We start from the raw sequence: 14,859 nt of genomic DNA, 5'->3' as shown, positions 1-14,859 counted from the left end.
GAGTCCTGGTCACCTCGTTTCCTCCCTGCCCCCGACCCGGCCTAGACTGTCAGTCCCACGAGGGCATAGCTTTGATCTGTTAGCATCTCCAGCATCCAGACCACTGAAGCAATGCTCCCATCCTCTGCCTCTGGGATCCCCCCCCAATCCATGCACCCCCATGTGTAAAGAAGGCTGGTACCCACGCAGGGCTGGTCATACTCAGGGAGACCCTGGACAGGGCTGGGCAGGGAGAAAAGACTAACAGAGGCCGGGCTCGTGGTGAAACCCCGTCTCTACTAAAAACACCAAAATGAGCCGGGCGCAGTGGCTCACGCCTGTAATCCCAGCACTTTGGGAGGCCGAGGCAGGTGGATCATCTGAGGTCAGGAGTTTGAGACCAGACTGGCCAACATGGTGAAACCCCATGTCTACTAAAAATACAAAAGTTAGCCGGGCGTGGTGGCCCATACCTGTAATCCCAGCTACTTGGGAGGCTGAGGTAGGAGAATCACGTGAACCCAGGAGGCGGAGGTTGCAGTGAGCTGAGATCACGCCACTGCACTCCAGCCTGGAGACAGTGCAAGATTCCGAGAGAGAGAGAGAGAGAGAGAGAGAGAGAGAGAGAAGAGAGAGAGAGAGGTGCAGAGAGAGAGAAGGAAGGAAGGAAGGAAAGAGGGAGGGAGGAAGGGAGGAAGGAAGGAGGAAAAAGAAAGAAAAAAGAAAGACTAACAGAAATGCCACAGTGGAGAAGGGTCCAAGCCTGTGCCTTTCCAAGTCACCATTGTCCTTGTCACCCAACCCAAAGCCCGGCTTATGCTGCGCAAATACACACAGAGGGAAGGGAGGGAAATTGGAAAATGCCTCTGGGGTGTTTAATGCAATTACTAGTTTAGCAACAACCACAGGCACAGCAATGCTTATTTGGCACCTACTGTGTACCAGGCATTGAACTAAGGTGATGTCTCTGAGGAAAGTGCCATTATGTTTCTTATTTTATGTTGGCAGAGAAACGGGAGGCTGGGGAGGACCAAAGTCCCGTCTCTCAACCAAAAGCATTCATTCATTCATTCATTCGTTCATTCATTCATTCGTTCATTCATTCATTCATGCAACAGGTATTTATTGGGCACCAACTGAGTACCAAGCCCTGCACCGTGGACTTCAGAAATGTTCTGCCTCCCCGGAGGTTGCAGTGAGTCAAGATCGCGCTGCTGCACTCCAGCCTGGGCAACAGAGCGAGACTCTATCTCAAAAAGAAAAAAAAACAAACGAAAAGAACTTCGTTGCCTCCCTGAATCTGCAGCAGTCCTGAGGAAGTGGGGGTTTCTGCTGACTTCATTTCAGGGCAAGAAACAGTCTGGGGTCGGGGGGGCGGTGGGGGCAGGTCACCCACCCAGAGTCAGGAAACAGGAGAATTAGTTTAGCAACAATCACAAGCACAGCAACACTTATTTGGCACCGCTCTATAGCAATTATTTGGCACCTACTCTATACCAGGTACTATATTGGGTTTGGAGCCTCCTGAGCAAGATTTTCAGGCAGATCTGAGGGGTACTCCAGATCTATGTGTTGGTGATCCCTGTTAGGGCAGATCCGAGGGAGGCAGAGCTGTGTCCTTGTCCATGTGGGTGTCAGGGAGTGTACACGCGTGTGCGCCCAGCATGTGGTCATGGATGTGTCCTGGTCAGGACATGGGTGCCTGCACACTATGTGTTGCAGGGCAGACCGGCACCCAGGTGAGGTGGGTGTGGACACAGGCAGGAGAGTGGGGGGTGGGCCGTGGCCAGGGGCAGGAGGCCCAGGCAGCGCTTCTCATCCATTTGGTGTGAGACAGGGTGGGAGGCCAGCTCAGAGAGAGAGAAGGAGGAAGAGGAACAGAGAGAGAGGGAGGGAGGGAGGGAGAAAGAGAGAGACAGAGAAAGAGAAGAAAGAGAGAGGGAGAGAGGGGAGAGGAGGAGAGACACAGCGAGGAAGAGGGAAAGATGGAAAGGGAGAGAGAAGGAGAGAGGGAGATAGAAGTGGGGAGAGAGGAGGAGAGAGACAGAAGGAGAGAGGAGAAGAGAACGAGATGGGAGAGGGGGAGAGAGGGAGGTGGGGGGGGGGAGAGAGAGAGAGAGAGAGAATGCTGACTCTGCCAGAATCCCAGCTTTGGTGATTTACAGGGCGCTTGGCCCTGGCGCGCAGAGGCACCTCCGTCGCAGAGAGGGGAGGGGGAGAAACAGAGAGAGACACACAGAGAAACCGAGACAGGGTGAGACACCGGGAGAGTGGTGGCGCCTTGTAGAGAGTAAATCAGAGGGCACCAGGCCCCGGGTCGGGGGCACACAGGGAGACAGCGCCCACCTGCCCAAGCCGCCAGAGGGAAAATCTCAGCTCTGCCAGCCCCGCTGTGCTGCTTCAGGCAGGCCCTGGCCCTCTCTGACTCTTAGCCCCTCTCCCAGCCCTGAGGGGCTGCAGGCCCCCTGCTCCTGGTAGGCACCCCCCAAGCTCCCTCTAAGAACACACACTCGGCCTGGGCCCTGCTGCCTCCCCCACCCTCTCCTATCCCCGGGGGCCAGGAGATGCTTAAGGAAGATCTAGAAAATCCAACAAAGGTCAGGGGTCTGGGGTGGGAGGACAGCCCCTCCCAGCCTCAGTTTCCCTGCTGCAGAAATGGCAGCAAAGCATGTTCCACTCTGAGAGGGCATGGGACGAGGGAATGAAGGAAAGAATGAATGAATGAGGCAGGGACTGGGCGGCGGGGTGGAGGTGGCCCGGGGAATCCTCGCGCTGCAGCCAAGAGGGACTTGGCCCCAAACCCAGAATAACGTGGCGGTGCCGCCGACGGGAGGGAGGCAGGGAGGGAGGCCCAGAGCAGACACGGGGAGGCCGGCCTTCCCGCCGGCAGGATTTATGGGAGCTGCGGGCTCCACACAGTTCCTCTTAAGAGTAAAAGTGAAAAAGAGCTTGAGTCACCGCCGAGCCTGGCCCGGGGCTCCCAGAATGCCCCAGGGCCGCCAGCACCCGCTCCCCCCCTCAGCGGGCAGGGCCTGGGTGGCACAGAGCGGGCTGGCACTGAGGCGCCCCCCCACCCTCCACCAGCCTCGGCTCCCGAGAAGGATCCGGGTCGGATCAGCTAAAAGGGAGCTATTTTCGGTTGGGCTCAGGTTGTAAAATTAGCTGGGAAAAGGGGGGAGAGGGAGGCCCAGAGACAGAGAGAGACAGAGAGAGAGGAGTAAGGAGAGACATGCAGAGACAGGGAGAGAGGGGGCAAGGGGAGACACGCAGAGACAGAGAGAGGGGAAAGGGACGGAGAGACAGAGATGAAGAGACAGACAGACATATGGGAGAGACACACAGAGACAGAGAGGAAGGGGGCAGAGAGACAGAGACAGAGAAACAGAGAGACAGAGACACATCGGAGAGACATAAAAAGAGGGCAAAGGCAGGGAGAGATGGAGAGACAGAGACACATCAGAGAGACATGCAGAGACAAAGACAGGAGAAAGGGATGGTGAGATAGACATGAAGAGATAGAGACAGAGGGAGAGACTGAGACATCAGAGACAGAGGATGAGAAAGAGAGACAGAAAGAGACCAACAGTGACTGGGAGTGAAACAGAGGCAGGGAGAAACACAGATGGAGAGACAGGGAGAAACAGAGACACAGAGAGAGTGTCAGAGCGAGACAGAGAGAAAGAAAGAGAGAGAGATAGACAAAAATAGACCAAGATGAGAGAAACGAGGGGATGTGATTTGGGAAACTGAGTCAGGCAGCCAGGACTTGGGTGGGAGGGTCCTGCATGGGACACTCAGGGTCCTTCTGAGTCCCTCAGCCCGCCCCGCTGGCTACCCCAGACCAGGCTGGGCCTTGGGGGAGCAGTGGGGATTACATTCAGGCTGAAGAGAAACCCGAAAGGGGGTCCCCAGCTCCACTCTGGGGCTGGGGTGGAGGGAGGGGCAGAGAGGAGAATCACAGGAGAGGAGGGAGCCCCCTGCACTTGGGACTCGCTGTCCCCACCCTGGCCTGGGAGCTCTCTTGCCTCCGTCTCTCTGCCCCTCTCTGTCTTCTCATCTCTGTCTCTTACACGCGGCAACCCTGGATAGTTTTTAGTTTTTAGCCTCTCCATTTTTCGGTTTCCACAGACAGCCCTCCTGGTTGGTCCTTGCCCTATTCCTGGAGAAACTGAGGCTGAGTTAGCAATTCTCTGAAGCAATGCCTGGTCTGGGGTTCTCACTACCCCCAACCCCAGCAACCAGGATGGCTCCCAACCAGCCCTGATGGGGGAATTCCAGGGTGCACAGGCAGCCTTCCAACCTCCCCAGCCTGGGAACAGCCTCCCCTCCGCTCAGCCCTCCCAAATGGCTCCTTCCAGCTGGCGAGGACAAAGCGGGGACACCTCAGTCTCCCCATAAGCCCAGAGACTTCAAAGCTTGCCCAAGGTCACACAGCGTGCCCACTCAACCCTGGTTGTTCTTGGAGAGCTTCAAAGAGATGCCTTCTTCGGGAACCCCTCCTCAAAGCTGCTCAGAAAGGGAAACTGAGGCTGGGAGAGGGGCAGGGACTTACCCAAGGTCACTCAGGGGATCATAGGTAGGACAGGCCTCAGACCCCCTCAGCACCAGCCCCCACATTCCCTGTCGGCTGCAGGGGGCCGGTGAGAAAGACCCTACCAAGGGCCATGCCTGGCGTGGGGGGGTCCCTCACTGCGCCATGCCCTGGGGCGGAAGCCGGGCACTCACATACTCCCCACACAGTGCTCCTTAAGACTGGCCTGGCCCTCGCTGGAATCGCACCCCCCACATGCCCGGACTTTACAGTTTGCCCGCCATACCGCCCCTCTCTCCAGAACCAGCCTTAGCCGCACGTCACTTCAGGGGAAACTGAGGCCAGAACCTCTCCAGCCTAAAGACACACAGCATGAGGAGGAAAGCAGCAATCTGGAAAACGGAACCTGCAGATCTCGGGGTCCCCGGGGAGTCTGGGGCTGGAAGGAGTTGGGGGGGCCGCCCCCTCCCTATACACCCCCTCAGCCATTGCACAAGGCTGGGCCCCGGGGCAGTCTGGGAGTGCGGCCAGGGGTGAGAGGCTACGGCAGGGGGAGGGGGCAGGGGCAGGTGCCGGGCTGGCGAGGGCGTCCGCAGCGCCGCAGTGCCCGGGCCAGACCCGGAGCACCGGGCCTCCCGCTCCTCCCGCTCCTCCCGCTCCTCCCGGCGGCGGCTACAGAATCCAGAATCGATGCAGCCAAAATATCAGGATGGTGCTGGGGGGGGGGCTGCAAAGCGGGGGACCGAGCTGGGCCGCCAGAGCACCCTTCCCCCTCCTGGGCCTCCAACTTCTCGTGCCCCCTCCCCCTCCACGCACACGTGGGCCAATAACGGGGGAAAGACGGCCCAGGGCCAGGGCGGCCCGTACAACCTTGGTGGGGGGACATGGGGGAGACACATGAGAGGTCCCCTTCTCTCCAGCTGGGGAGACCCAGGGTCCAATCATGACCCCCTAGATTCCTCTCAGAGGCAGGCGGGGGGCTTCCCGCAGAGCCCTTGCTGGAGGGGGACCAGCCCCCACCCCGACCTTTCCGAGTGTCAGGGGGGAGTACGTCGGAGTAGGGGGGAGCGCAAATCTGCAGACCAAGCCCCCACATCCGGGAGAGGTCCCGAGAGTCGAGGGTGGGGAGGCTGGGCGGGAGTCCCGCCTAGGGGGTTCAGGGTAGGTAGGGGTGTGTGTGGGGGTCCCTCAGCCTGACCCATCCCCCCACCGGACCCCAGCCCTTGGCGCCGGGGGGCATCCCGGGCAGGGATGGCGGGAGGGACGCGCGCCTTTTTCGTCCCGCCTCCTCCGGCTTCAAAACTCCGGGGCTGGGATGTGGGGGGCGCGGGGCCCAGGGCGCGGGGGGCGCGGGCGGGGGCCGGGCGAGGACCGTACCTGGGTGAGGCAGAGCGGGGACGAATACATCCCGGGCGCGGCGGGAGGCGCAGGGCCGGCCGGAGCGGGCGCGCTGAAGTTACTGAGTCATTTTTCCAAACCACCCCCCCCACCCCCCCTCCCGCGGCCGGCGCGCTCTCCTCGCCGCCTCCTCCCTCGGTCTCCCTCCTCCTCCCTCCCGCTCTCCCTCTCTCGCACCGCCCGCCTCGCTCGCTGTCCCTCTCTCCCTCTGTCTCTCTCGGTGTCTCTCTCTTCCTCTCTCCCCCGTCTCTGTCTCTCTCTCTCTCCACCCTCTGACACCCTCCCCCTCCCTCCTCCATTTCTCTCCCCTCCCACCCCCCATTTATCTCCCCTCCCACCCCGAACCTCCCACTTCTCAACACCCAACTTTCAAAGAAACGAGGGAAAAAAGGGCGCGAGCGAGAAAGGAGAGCCTCCCCCGACGTCTCAGGACCCCCCACTCCCGAATTTACGCAGTGCCCAGGGGCACTAGACCGGACCCCGGGACTGCAGGGCGACCCCCACTCGGATCAAGCGGAGAGGGGGTACTCGGCTGTTTCTGGACATTGAGGGGCCAGAGGTGGATTTTTAAGGCCCCCCCTCCCCACCCCCCCATCACCCCCGAGCTGGCCGGGAAGTTGGAGGAACGAGCCAGGGGGGAGGGAAGGAATGAAGAAGTGACGTGCGCAGAGGCCGGCCAGCGCGCCTCTTTCCCCTTAAAGATGTACGACTCTGGGTGCATGGTGAGCTGCTGGTCCCACAGCACCCTCGCTCCCTTCTCCCCTCAGAGCCAGGCAGGGGCTGCGGGTTCCCAGCTAGAGGGGCTTGTGTGCAGCCGTCCCTTCCTTGGCGAGAAGGGCCCAGGCTAACATAGGAGGCTCCAGAATTTGCTCTCTTCAGCACCCAAGGGGCAGGGGCGGGGTGGCCTCGCCTGCGTCTCTCTCCAGCACCCCAGAGGACGGAGTCCAGGCGGATTCTCCAGCTGGCCAGATAAACCCTTGCAGCCTCCCCCTGGGTATCCAATAATTTCCACCTGCCTCAGGGGTGCACGTGCCCTTTTCACAGATCTCAAGACTGAGGTATGGCGAGGGGGGCTTGGAGCCAGGCCATCTGGCCCCGGAGCCCACATTCTGTTCTCCTTCTAGAATAACAGGGCAGAGACCTGGCCTGCCTCGGTCTGAGCCCCCAGGGCATCTGGTGACAGGGCCCTAACCCTCCCCCGGTTCACTCCCTGGATCCTCCCAGGCTTGTTCAGAGGTTGCTGTGTCTCTCATTCCCACCCCAAGGGTTGTCTCCCCTATAAAGTGGCTTACAGGTGCCCATCCTGTAGGACTGCTGGGGATAGGGACAATGACCTTAGCAGAGCCTTGACCTTCGGTCACATGTCCACTAAAGATATTCTTAGAAAGCTTGGCCATTTCACCTCATCTCTCCGAGCTTCCCAAGGACAAATGATACCCTCTCACCAAGCTGGGACAGGTGCCCCAGGACCAGGGGCACAGAAGATACCAGCACCCATTATCCTCAGGTGTTGCAGGAGAGGAAACTGAGGCCCAGAGAACGGAAGCCACTTGCCCAGGGCCCGACAGGTAGACTAGGAGGCAGCAGAATTCCTGGAGCATAGGTTCCCTGGGCACCCCCCCTGCCCCCCCAAGACTCCTCTCTGCCTGATGGTGACATTATTCAAACGGTGCTTAGCACATCACGAACACTCCATAAATATATGTGTGTGTGTGTGTGTGTGTGTGTGTCTGTGTCTGTGTTTTAAACCCACCGTGCAACTGTGGGGAGCATTTGAATTAAATGGTGAGAAGTGTATCTGGAAATCCACATTACCAATATAACGTAAAGCAGTATTTTATTAAAACACACTAGGGACACATATAGGGTGAAATCTAAAATTCACAGACGTTTAAAAGTTGCGGTTGACTTCAGACAATCCTCCTAGACTTCCAGACCCCGTGCCTTCCACCCTCCCTCCCCTGCACAACCCACCCTGCCTGCAACCTTCATTCAGTAGCTTAGAATCCTTTGGAAGGTGAAGTTTAGAGAGCACAGACTGCCCCTCTAGGAACCTCGGTTTCCTCATCTGTAAAATGGCTATGGCAACAGGGCGCATCTCGGAAGGTGGGGAAGGTTGGAGTCTAGCCTGTGGGAAGGGTGTGTTAATATTATTGGTAGTGGCTACAAGGAGAAGCTTCTGCAAGTGTATGAACAGCAGCCTATATCCCAGTTTGGGTGGGAAGGGACCCCCCCCGCCCCCCGCAGCACACACAGTTGGTTCCCTACATGCACGCAGCAGGCCAGTGCAGCGCAGGCTCCATACTTGGGTCTATGTCTCCTCCAGCCAGCAGCTTCATCTCTCTGCACCTCAGCTTTCCCCTCTGTGAAATGGGGCGACGCCAGCTCCTAACTCTCTGGGTTGTAGGCGGGTCAGCAAATACCTGCCCCTGGTTACAGCAGGGAACCGTACATCGTAGTTTAAAAAGGCAGTTGGTGGATTTAGACCTGCGTGTGGAGGGCCCGGAAGATGGGTGCATGATTTAGCTCCTGGCACTTTCCAGCACAATCTGGCTCACTTTTTTTTTTTTAAAGCACTCTCTCTACAGTTATTTCACTCTTCGGCATCTCTGCAACTGTCCCAGATACAGAAGCACAAAAGAGTTGACTGCCACCTATAAAACTAATGCCCACAGTTTGGAAGCCGCCATGCTGTCCATCTGTGGGGGACCAGTTTAGTAATCCTGGCACAGGCCGGGACACTATGCAACTGAGTAAAACCAGCGGCTCCCAACTGGTGATGTCCCCAAGAGACAAGCGGGGGGACAGGAAGCTGTAGACCAAGCTCTCCCCCTTGGCACTGTGACACTGGGGCTGGATCGCTCTCTGGGTTGGGGCGATCCAGGGCACTGCAGGGCGCTGAGCAGTGTCCATGGCCTCAACCCACTCCATGCCAGGAGCACCCCCCAGTTGTGACAACCACAAATGTCCTTAGACATGGCTAAGTGTCCCCTGGGGACAGAATCACCCCTGGCTGAGACCCCACTGCTGTAGACCCAGCAAGGAAACTCAAGATCTCATTTAGGGTTTTAAAGAGTACACATGTATTTATAAAAATATATACAGTGTCCATATATATATATACACACACACACACACACACACACACACACATATGTATATATATCCTTTGGCCAAGTGTAGTGGCTCACGCCTGTAATCCCAACACTTTGGGAGGCCGAGGCAGGCAGATCACTTGAGGTCAGGAGTTCGAAATCAGCCTGGCCAACATGGCAAAACCCTGTCTCTACTAAAAATACAAAAATTAGCTGGGCATGGTGGAGGGTGCCTGTAATGTCAGCCACACGGGAGGCTGAGACTGGAGAGTTGCTTGAACCCGGGAGGCGGAGGTTGCAGTGAGCTGGGATCATGCCATTGCACTCAGCCTGGGCAACAGAGCGAGACTCTGTCTCAAAAAAAAAAAAATATATATATATATACACACACATACACACACACACATACATATCTCCTTTATGGAAATACACAAGTATTTCCACAAGTACCTCCTTTATGGAAATATACACATACGCACATGTATCCTCTATAAGAATGTGTATTTCTCACTCCTGCAAATGCTTCAACTATAGATGGTAACATTCTGGAGTGGGGTTCCACCCAGAAATGGGGGTGATCAGAAAGACTGGATTTTTTTCCTCTGGATACAGTTGTATCGTCTTCATATGATCACTAATGGCTCCAGTAATTAAAGGAAAACTTTTAAAAAGTTGAATGCAATTCACAGAGCAGCTCAGGTAGGGTAGATAGGAACCCCAGCCCCCCATGGTAACCCCACAGCCACCACACCCAGAGAATAAAGGACATAAATCTTGCAGGCAAATGATTATACAGCAGTGCAGTGTGCACTCAGCCTCCCCCTGCCCCACACCTACTCAGCAAGGGGCTCACAATGTCAGCTCCCCATGAACCTTGCAAGTGTCCCATATGGTCCCATTTTACAGATGAGAAACTGAGGCTGTAGAAAGGGATGTTAAGGTCAAGTGAGTTAAAAGTCAGATAGGCCATTGAGGCTGGTACAGATAAAGACACACACACCACACAGAGTCACACACACCACACACTACAACCCACAGAGACGCACAGACACACATCATGCAGACTCAGTTGCAGACACAGACTCCACATGACACACACCTACACACATACAAAGACACAAACACACACACACAGATTCACACAAAAACAGACCCATACATACATGATCACAGCCTTCCCCACATCTGACCTCAAATACCTCCTCAAAGAGGGGCGAGCAGAGACACACACACACACAGGCCCACATGGCACACACAGTCACAAATACACCCTCCCAACTCCCCACAGGACGCTTCTTTACAAGCACAACACAGGGACACAGCTGCCCCCACACAAGTGCAGACACAACCACAAACACGTGGGCACTTGTCCACAATCACACACACACTCCACACAAACCACACACTCTTACAAGCACACACACCCACAAGTGGAACCCTCCTGGTATTCCCACACAGGCACACACAGAGTCACATATGCGCCATCACAATGACACACAGCACGCCACCTCCCTGCTTCTCCCGAACCAGCTCTTCCCTGGGGCTGGGCTCTTGGCCCTGCAGAAGCGTGGTGGGGACAGGGAAGGGCAGGAGGGTGACATGTGGTTGTCCTCCCCCCCGCAAGTGCGGTGTTTGTGTCCGTGAGTGCGTCCGCCCGTGTGTGTCTGTGCACGCCTGTGTGTGTGTGACAGCTGTCTCTAGACAGGCCTGTGTGTCCATGTGAGTCTCTGTGTGGTTGTGTGTGCATAGTCGTACAGACACAGGCACCGTGAGGGAGTGTCGTGGGGGTGTGTGTGTGTAATTATGACTGCATGCACGTGTGTCCCACTGTGCACAGGACAGAAAATGGGGACAGAGGTGCATGCTGCATGCTGAAGGCCAGGGCGTCCCACCGTCCGTCCAGGAGTGCAGAGGGAGAGTGCTGAGTCTGAGGCTGGGAGTGGGTGTGGGGGATGGTGATGACCCAAGTGTGACCTTGAGTGTTGTGGAGGGAGGTCTCCGTGTCATTGTGGGATGAGTTTTCTCCTCTTCTTGAAATCCCAAACAGCCCCCCATGATGGGACGTCAAGAAGAAAACGAGAGACACCCCCCTGGCCTTGGGGTTTTTATATTTAGAAAATTATATCAAACGCACAGGGGGTGTGGTGGGGGGGGTGGGGAGCGGCGGGGATTCCCCTGGAGGTGAGAAAACAGCTCTCTGTGCCCACAGCCTCTGGTCCATTGGGGGCAAGTGCTGGAGGCGGGACTGCGGGACCAGTCCCGGCGTCCCTGGGCTCTCCCTAGCATAGGATAAGAGGGGTCTCTTTAGCCACCCACCGGGCCCGTCCTAACCCCTGTTCTGCTGTAACCACCCAACCCTCGGGACTTCCACGGCCGCGCAGGGAGGGGGGAACCTCCGCCGCCCCGCCCCCCTCGGGGCAGGTCCCCGCGCAAGCGCAACCCCTGGCGAGCGACGTCTGCGAGGCGAGTGATCGTGATCGCGTCCCGGCGCCACCTCGTGCCCGAACCTCCAGCCAGGACCCCCTGGGTCAAGCGGATGGGGGACCCCGAAAACTGGGGGAAGTGGAGGGGACTTAGGGAGGAGGTAAAGGGACACAGTTTTGAAAAGGTAGAGGGAGCGCTCTTCCCCCGCCGCCCAGGCAGTCCCCAGTTACAGGATAAAAGGAACTGCGGGAGGCGAGGCCAGGGGTGGAAGGCAGACCCTTCCCTGGGGGGACACAGCGCCAGTCACTCGCACACAGCGAGCGGCACCCAACTGTCCCCTGGAACGCGGCCACTCGACAATTCTCCACTCCCTGGCGACCCCCCCTCAACCGCCGCACACCCACACGGGGACACCCCACGGTCACCCAGGGACACACGGCCCCGCGGACACGCAGCCCAGCCATAGTTTCACGACACCGCCCCGCAGGGACGCGCGCACAGTCGCCCAGTTATCCAAAGACACAAGAGTGTCCCGCAGCCGCACAATGCGGGCGGCGCTCACAACAACACACGCCAGCACGTGGATGTGCAGACACACGCGGACGCAGAAAGCGGAGGAACCGACACGCCAGGACCCGCGGCCCCACGGCAGGTATGCGACCACCGAGTCGCGCGCACCCCGGACGCTCCCCCAGGCGCCAGTGCCGGCCCGTTACGGAGCGCAGGGGCTCCCACGCACCCCTAGAGGTGCGCACGACACAGACGCCAGTCGACCGGACACCGGAACCCCAAGTGCAGCCACCGCCGCTCCCGGGCCTGGGGCGCGCCCGGCCGAGTCCCAGGGGTCCCTCCCAGCTGGGGACCCCGTGTGCGCGGCAGCCGGGCCGGGGTCTGCCGAGGGGCGGGGCGGGGGCGGGGCGAGAGCTGGAGGGGCGGCTGCTCCTGCGCGGCGCCGAGCGCGGCCGCCCGCCCGGCTCCAAGTTCAAGGCGCCCGGCGGCGGCCGCGGCGCGCTCTCCGCCCCTCTCCGCAGCGGCCATTTTCCGCTAGCTGGCGCGCCGCGCTCGCCCGGGCCGGGGCACCCCGCGGGGGCCGCCGCGACCCCCGCCCCCCGCGCCGCCCCGCCGTGCGCCCCTTCCTTGGCCTTGGCTCCCCCATGGACTGCGCGCTCGGGGGTCTTGCGCCCAGGGCCGCGCCCTCCCGCCAGGGGTCTGGCCCGGGGAGGGGGCGGGGGCCCGGCCTGGGGTTGCTGGGGCCTTCTCCGGGGAGCCCCGCCCTCCCCGCCAACTCCGCGGCGCCCGCCAGGGGCTCCCCACTTGGGGTCTCTCGCGGCGCCCCGCGCGCCAGCTCCGCCCCCAGCCGGGGTCGGGGGGGATCGTGGGTAGGGGTCCCGCGGCGACGGGCTACTGGGGGTCCCCGCCTTGAGCCCCTCCTCCGGGCGGCCCCCGCCCCTTGTCCCCCCAGACCTTGCAACTTTCGCCCGGAGCCCACGCACCACCCCAAAAAGTCCCCGGGCGAAAACGAAAGTGGGTGCGGCGACGTACCATGGCGCTGCTGCGAGGAGGCGAGGCCGGCGCCGGAGCGAGCGCGCTCGGTCCCCGGCGAGGGGGGGCCGCAGGCGGCGGGAGGAGGCGGCGAGGGAGGGCGCGCGGGGGAGGGAGCGAGCGCGCCAGGGAGGGGGCGCGCCGCGCCCGCCCCCCCGGCCCGCAGGACCCTCCCCTCGGCCCGCCCTCCCCCCGGTCCCGCGCGCCGCCCGCGCCTCAGGCTGCTCCGCGCCGCGGTTCCGGCTGTAGCGGCTCTGGCTGCGGCTCCATCCCCGGCCCGGCCCCCGCGAGGGGAGGCCCGGGGAACGGCGGCGGCGGCGGCGGTTGCAGGTCGAGGGGCCCCGGCCGGGTTCGCTGCGGAGCGAGCGGATCCACCTTCGCCGCTGCGCGCGCGCACACACACGCGCACACACACACTCGCGCGCAGGCGACTCGGGGACACCGGCGGGCCGGGCCTCCTCGACTCAGCCACGGACACATACACACCACACACGGACACGCGCAGAGATCCCCACGCGCGGCGCCTACAGCGTGTGACGGACACACAGCCCGTGGGTGTCCGCCGGGTACACGGGAACCCACGCTTGAAGCCGGTGAGGCATCTGGGACACACACCTTCTGCAGGAGGCCGACACAGACGCACACTCGCAGCCTGTGGGGCTGACACCCCGAGATCACACCGACGCACAGTCCCAGAAAGACACCCAGACCTCAGAGAGACCCACGCGCCGACCCCCAGGACCCCTCCCCCAGCCGCCCTGGCCGGTGACTGCAGGTGTCCGGGGGACACGCGGCTACACACACGCACAGCAGGGAAACGGGACAGACGGGGACACAGACACAGACTCCGACACCGAGGGCGACAGACCTGGGGGCGGGGGTCCCCTGGGGGTCCCGCGGGGGCTCCAGGCGGGGGGTGGCAGGGGAGTGCTCGCAGCGGCCCCCGTAGGAAGTGGGGGCAGCGGGCGCCCCCTCCCCCGGTCAGGATTAATGGCGAGGCCTCCGCAGCGGGGGAGGGGCCGGGCCAAGGTGGGTCAGCGCCCCCGCCCCTGCCGCGCGAGTCTCTGCGGGTTGGGACCGCCTGCCGCAGCGCCCCCCCAAGCGCTCTCCCGCAGTCCCCCTCCTCTGACAGCCGCAGAGTAGGCACCGCCCCCTCCCCCCCACCGGCTCTGCGTCTGGCGCAGCTGCGGGAGGTTGCAGGGGGTGACTGGTGAAAGGGGTTCTGTTATGGTCCTTCTGTCTGTCTTTCCCCAGTTCCCCCCTCACACACCCACACTGAGGATACAAGATTTCAGGGACCCCTTTGGGGGAGTGGTTCCCTGCTCCCCCAGGGAGGAGGCCCAGGGTGAGGGTGGGAGCAGGCGGCACCCCAGGAGGAGGATCAGGCCCCGGAGCGCCCCTCCGGAGCGATGGCTGAGTCTGGGGGTTCTGGAAGTTGAGTCTGGCACTCTGGGAGCTGAGCAGTTCTAGGCGACGGTGATGCCAGCAGCTCTGCCCACATGGTGGGTGCTCAGTAAGTGTTGTCTACGCGAAGGATGTCTCAGCCAGCCCCGAGGCATTTACCCTGTGCCCTCATCTTCAGACGCTGAGGCTTTCCCATTTCATTTCTGCAGTCTTCACCCCATAGTTCAGAAGGAACCAATGAGGCCCAGAGAGGGGTCAACCTGGGGTCAACCAGCAGGGAGCCTAATGCTTTATCCAGGGGTGTGGCAGGTACCAAAGTTCTGCAGGCCCCCATCCCTCCCGCAAACCTGAGGCAGGACCGGCAAGGGAAGGGTTAGTGGGTTGGAGACCCTCCTACTCCCGCCTGTCCCTAATCGGCCTCTACTAATCCTCAGCTTGAATTCTCACTCCCTCCCCTGCCTCAGGGAATTAGGTACCTGCGGGTGA

At 60.5% G+C, this 14,859-nt stretch overlaps 1 protein-coding gene across 5 annotated transcripts in view; it reads right to left on the bottom strand.

Moving 5' to 3' along the window:
• The window catches only part of LOC105485585 (nuclear factor I C), a 110,458-nt gene extending 97,025 nt beyond the window's left edge, over positions 1-13,433 (bottom strand). For 2 of the 5 annotated variants that reach the window (XM_071085919.1, XM_071085923.1), the window contains exon 1: positions 5,888-6,014. In XM_071085919.1, coding sequence (XP_070942020.1) covers positions 5,888-5,917 — 30 coding nt within the window. In that variant the 5' untranslated portion in view covers positions 5,918-6,014. Of the gene's footprint in view, positions 1-5,887; positions 6,015-12,969 lie in introns of those variants that run through there. The other 3 variants (XM_071085920.1, XM_071085922.1, XM_071085921.1) reach the window with 3 other exon arrangements.
• Positions 13,434-14,859: the final 1,426 nt, after the last annotated feature.

This window comes from Macaca nemestrina, chromosome 20 (assembly GCF_043159975.1).
Source record: "Macaca nemestrina isolate mMacNem1 chromosome 20, mMacNem.hap1, whole genome shotgun sequence".
In the NCBI taxonomy this organism is placed as follows: domain Eukaryota; kingdom Metazoa; phylum Chordata; class Mammalia; order Primates; family Cercopithecidae; genus Macaca; species Macaca nemestrina.
This window is presented reverse-complemented; position numbering and strand designations above follow the sequence as displayed.